This window comes from Coregonus lavaretus (assembly GCF_964263955.1).
Source record: "Coregonus lavaretus genome assembly, chromosome: 36".
NCBI lineage: Eukaryota > Metazoa > Chordata > Actinopteri > Salmoniformes > Salmonidae > Coregonus > Coregonus lavaretus.
This window is the reverse complement of record NC_140023.1, coordinates 18628434-18634433: the sequence shown is the minus strand read 5'-3', so window position 1 is coordinate 18634433 and position 6000 is coordinate 18628434. Positions and strand designations below refer to the sequence as shown.

At 48.3% G+C, this 6000-nt stretch overlaps 1 protein-coding gene across 2 annotated transcripts in view; it reads right to left on the bottom strand.

The window, feature by feature from the left end:
• LOC311110569 (tight junction-associated protein 1-like) overlaps positions 1 to 6000 on the bottom strand; it is a 79918-nt gene continuing 73918 nt past the window's right edge. Inside the window, exon 10 of one of the 2 annotated variants that reach the window (XM_084153077.1) lies at positions 1 to 2771. In XM_084153077.1, the coding sequence (XP_084009203.1) occupies positions 1281 to 2771 (1491 nt within the window). In that variant the 3' untranslated portion in view covers positions 1 to 1280. The remainder of the gene's footprint in view (positions 2772 to 6000) is intronic. The other variant, XM_084153076.1, reaches the window with a different exon arrangement.

Sequence of the window (6000 nt, the reverse complement as noted above, 5' to 3'; positions counted from 1 at the left end):
AATGTATTCATTTGGGTACACAGTGCGGATCAAACCGAGGTCCCCGTACCAACCGGTCCGGTACAAATACGTGTACCGTTACACCACTAGTAGGTTACTATAGCTCAGAGAATATAAATACTTTGACTGTTCTAGATTATCATTGTCATAATTCCTCTATAAATAGTTTAATTAAGACCTCTGCCATAAAATGGTCGCTTGAAAATAAAAAGGCCAACATTTAAATTATTTGAATGAAGAAGTGATTGAAGAAATAATCAAAGTGAACACTTAGGATAATAGAATTACAAAATAAAATCAAACAATTAAAAATCTATGAAAACTGTATTTTTGTTATCTAGAAAATAAACTTTGGAGTGAGATCTAGAATTTCTGGAATCAAGGGTGCCCGTGGTGGACCAATTTTGGAGAAGAGAGCCCTTTAGAGTGGGTGCTCAACAAACCAGTGCACGCACACTGCAGGAGCTTCAGAGAGGGATCAGAACAGATCCTTTCTGGGCATTGGGGGGTTAGAAACCCCCTCAGACAGAGAGGGATAGGCACTGAGAGTCTGTGTGGGGGTCCGGTCCACCATCCACCCCAGACAACAGCATGCACTTGCAAGTGCTCATCCTCTCCCCCATTCATCGATGGAGGAAAAGTTATCATGTTATCAGATGCCTGCATGACATATCATTTCTCTAGGGGGGAACAAAAATTCAGGGCAAAAGAGAACAAAGGAGGGAGAAGGCAACGGCTCCATCCATATTGTCTGTTTTCCTGTCCTGCATATCGACGATCATCTCAAGTGATGAGCTGAATCATTGCTCCATCTGGGCTGTTCCATGAAAACACACACTGGCTGGAGGTTTACACACAGGAAATGACACGGTATGGCTATATCCTGGAGTCGCCCTTCTCCTCCCGCAACAGTTCGGAGTGTTTGAGAGACAGAGAAAACAAATCTCCTGTAGGACCCTTTGTTCTGCTACTGGAGGGGTTTGCAGCTCACAGTTCACAGTGGCAAGAGAAGGAACGCTGTGAACTTTGCCTTTCAACTGGCAGCCAGGCATTGCACATATCTTCAAAGAATCAGCTCTTGAACGTGGTTAGTAGAGAATGTGTGTATTTCCTGACTAAACTCATGATAGACAGCAGCACGGACAAAGGTAGGACCAACACGTAGGTATGTTGGTCGACTCGAATCAACCTTCCTTGTTGGTAAGATAAAGAGTCCACAGAGCAGAGAAGAGTTAGTCTGTCAGACGACAGATGAAGTGAGAGGAGAAAGTCCCCTAGTCTCAGTCCAGCAGGTTACCATGCTCCTGTGCCCGGGTCAGGCTGTCTTTGCGGTGCAGGTGGTGGACTCCCATCCTCTTTGGGCTCTTCAGGGGTCGGCCGGGGGTGGAAGCGGAGGAGTTGCCGGGGAGGGGAGGGGTGTTCTCTGTGTAGTCCTCTAGCCCTGCCAGGACCCTGGGGACTATGACAGGGAAGTCATGTGGCAGGATGTCTCTCTCCTCTGCAGAGCTGCCTACAGACCCCGTCTCCTCCACAAACGCATTCCTCTTGGCCTCCGCCAGGCTGGTCTCCACAGTGATGGCCGTTGACACGGTGTTGCCACTGGCGTCATCTTGGTCGTTGTCCAGGGCCAACAGCAGCTGCTCGCTCTCCTCTGTTGAGACGTCTGCTCCGTAATGCCCCCTCCTGTTGCGGAGGTCAGCCATGCTGCTGGTGTCAGTGTCCAGGCTGGACTCTTGGCTAGCTGTCCAGCTGCGAGTGGAGGACCCCTCCTCCCCATCCGAGTAGGCTCCCCGTAGCACCCCCCTGTGGGACCCCCCGCCACCTGGCTTGCTGGTCTGGGTCCTCTCCAGGTCCTTGACCGTCTCGCTACTGAAGGAGGTGCGGTTGACCAGGGTGCCCTCAGAGGATGGTGCCATCTTTTCCACAAACATGCGCTGCCAGTTGGCCAGCAGGTCCTCTTCGGAGCTGCCTGAGCTGGCGAAGGCACTGGGGGGCTGAGGGGGGCTGCTGAAGGGGCTGGACTGACTGGAAATGGGGTCTGCTGTGTCCAGCTGAGTAGGCGTGCGGCAGGGGTCACGCTGCCCCCCTCCCCCTGAGGAGGAGGAAGCCCCAGAGCGCCAGCCCCCGTCCGACACGGCGGGGCTGTTGGGCACAGTGCGCTGGCGCTCATTCTCCTCGTCGTTCTGCACCAGGCTGAGGGAGATGGCCTGGCGCGTTGCGTAGGTGCAGTTGGGCAGGGGGCTGTTCTTGGGGATCTTCACCTTGTCGTCCGAAGAGAACTCGATCACCTTGCGGCCGGGGTAGAGGGGGTGGGGCGGAGGGGGGGCTGGGTAGGGGTTGAGCTTCTCGAAGGCCCCACCACCCTCCTCTACTGGCTGGCCATCTGCAGACAGGCTGCTCTGGCTCCGACACATGCCGTTCTGCTGGAGGAGCTCCTGGGCCTGGCTGCTTTGGGCTGGGGCTCTGCTGCTGTGGCGGGGACCCCCATTCTCTCTACCCCCTCTTCCTGCCTCGGCCTGGGGCCCCGTCATGTCCACATGCACAAACACGTCCTCTGCCTGGGGCCGGCCTGCGCTGCTGCTGGACTGGGCAGAGTTGAGCACCAGAGGCTCAGGCTTCTCCAGTACGCGGGCGATGACTGAGGTGGGCACCACGTCGGCAGGCGTCAGGCTCATGGTGTCGGAGTCCTGGCCCTGGGCCCCCTGGGAACTCTTATCTGGCAGACTGGCCTTCATGTGCTTGTTCACCATGTCCTGCAGCTCATAGGGCAGCTGGAAGACAGAGGAGACAAACATAAAACGTGACATGTTTCACAGACAGGCAAAAAAGATAATGTCAAAATCAAAAGTCACAGGCTTGTCATAAACTCTGAGTGACTTTTTAAACTTTAAGGCTATTTTAAAACTAGAGTCCCGTGGTACACTAAAGTACTAAATATTACAGACGTAACTTGTATAAAAAACATGTTACCAAATAATGATAACTCCCCTAACTGCAGTATCTCCCAATTCCCTCCATTAAGTGGAACAACTTTAAAAACCTGTATCTCACAAGGGCTGACAAATCTTTCTTGACTTGCGCTTTTAAAACAGCCTGTATAGCTCGCAGTGGGAGTATTTACAACCTCATGTCAAATGCAAGAAGCTTTAAACTTTCCCTAATAACCGAGTAGCAAAAACTTAGCACTCATATCGCTCCTATGCAGGGACTGTGCTCCGATCCAAATTAGAAAGCAGCACATCTCAGTGGGATACAAGTGGAGTCAGGATTGTCAGTAACAGTTCCAGATAATTTCTAAAAGAGCTGCTATGATCCTGTAGTGGATCAGCCCCCCTGTGTAAAAGCAGTGAGTGACACTAACACATGGCAGCCAGATCAGACACATCACTGGGCTGTCTGATGCTAGATATGTGAATGGAAGAGAACACTGGGATCTATCTGGTGGGTTGCCTTCAGAGAGGACTATCTCAACCTCAATCAGCGCTGTGAAGGAGACCGTCTCCTGCTGCCTTTCTTCCCTGGCCACCAAATGTCTCCTTGTCCCCGACTCCCCATTCACAGGAACAGAAAGAGCGAGAAAAAATAAAAATAAATGTCTCACCTCTAATGAGATAACTGAAGGGTGGCGAGAAAGAAAGAGAAAGTGAGTAGAGAGTAAAGAGAAAAAAGGCAGGCATCTAGGGCCCTTCTATCACGGTAATACTGGGTGTGAAGAGGCAGGGCAGAGATATTGATTTGTGGAAAATGGGTAGAGAGAAGAGTCGATTCCACAGCACCCGCTGCCTGATGCCCTAACAATCCTGGTGAGCAATGATCCGCCCGCCCGCGTCCCGTTCACTTCCTCTGGTCAGCGGGACATGGCCGGATCAATGAAACATTACAGGGCTGCCAGGATGACATACCCCTGACTTCTGTCCAATTACGTATAGAGAGCTAACAGGCTGCCAAGAGTTACAGGTCATAACCAATGATTTATATATACACTAGATGACTGACAAGGAGCGGTGTTTTGAAGCCACCGTGCCTCCATCTTGGCACTCACATTTGGAAAAAAATTATTTTGGAAGCTTTATAAATGCATTTATTAATGTCTACATTTGTTTTTGGCACATTTATTTTACATTTAAGTCATTTAGCAGACGCTCTTATCCAGAGCGACTTACAAATGTATTCTAATACAAACACATTAATGCATACTTTTAAATTATAGTTTGTGAGCTAAACATACAAATAAAAAAATACAGTGCATTCGGGAAAGTATTCAGATCCCTTGACTTTTTCCATAGTTTGTCTTTGAAACATTTAATTGAAATACTGTAGAATTACATTAATTCCTATGCTGCTCCTTCTGGGGAAAGACAATATGGCCGACCGGTGGCGTCAAAGCCTCATTGGCCAATACATAGTATCAGCAATCCAAGGTTTATATACATCATTGGTCATGACTCATGATGAGCTAACAAGCAGCTATGTATCACATCCATGTGCACACAAAGGTACTGTGTTTTAGAGCCTTAACTAAAGACACACAATAGCTGTAGCAAAAAGTATTTAATTCTTCATTGAGTGAGAGACCTTTTTAGCACCATTCTTTCCTATAGAACACTGGCTGTATTATTATAGGCACTGCAGGCAATCACCGTGATGTAAATCTGCATGGGTCCATTGATGGCCACAGTCATGGTCATTTTCCATGCTATTGTACTAACTGCTTGCACGCTGAAAATGTTATCAATTAGCATAAACTCATCAATAGATGGCCAGTTTGAGGCAAAGTGGGCATACTAAATATGGCATAATGCCTGGGGAGACAAAAGCTGAGCTTTTTCATAGAACAATCACATGTGCAGCAGTGTGAATTGGTGCTCACAGACAGCCAAACCACTAGTGAGTAGCCTCAGAACTGGGCTGCTGGGCAACTCCTGCCATGCTGTATAATTGACTTGTTTCCTTAGGCAATCTTCAGAATTCATTAAATCTCCCACAGATGGCTGCTGCCCGCCTGATAAGATGATTTGTATACACAGCTTCGTTTCCAACCCCCACCCAGGGAGTAGCTCATCTGGACACAGGATGACTCAATGCTGTCTGCCCCCTTTCTGTCAGCCTGTTTGTCTGTCTGCCCTCCTGTCTGTCTGCTTGCCTGTCCTTGTCCATACTGCCGGATCTTCTCCCAGGAGGATGCTGTAACCATGGTTATCCATGTTGCCCTTTGGTGTGCTTTTCTCTGCTGCTGCTGATGTCATGCTTCCTCCTTCCTTTCTGATTCTCTCCTAATGGACGATGACTGTCAAGGGGATGTTGCCTAATGGTCAATGCTTTGATTTTCGAAAATGTGTCCTCATCTTTAAGGCACTTCACTTGTTTTGTATTGCGAAAAAGAGCTTGCTGCAACAATTGGACTTAGATCTCAGTCGGTAGACCCAGTACAAGAACTACCACGTTCTGCCCACTAGGTTCTTCTCTAGGTCCTTAGTAGCTTAGTTGGTAAGAGGGGGGAGCGTCTGCTATGTGGCATATAAATCCATAAAATCAGTCTCGCAAGCTCAGATAAAATGTGGGGGGAAATTGCTGGCTCACTTGTTGAATGTATAAGGGCATGAGTCCATGCAATCAGCAAGTGTTTGAACTAGCTGCATAACCTGGATGCCTTTGAATACTTGAGCAGTTTAAACAAGATATGTAAAATGTGTGTTTAAGTACAAAAGTTGCCTTTGGTGTAGAACCACCAGGTAAGCAAAACATTCTTTCAATTAACACTTGACAAATATAGAGAGCACAAAATGGTTCCCTCAGAGCACAAATAAGCTGATCATAAAACAAGGGAATAAAATGAGGTGTGCGAACAGATCTGCAGCTTGAGGCAGATTGTTAGGTTTCCTAGCAGTAATACTGGCTGCCACACGTCCAGTAATGAATTACTGCAGGACTGGGAGATAATTCTGCTCAGATGAATTATACATCTCCTAAAAATAGCCCTGGCTCCTGGATGCCAGTCAC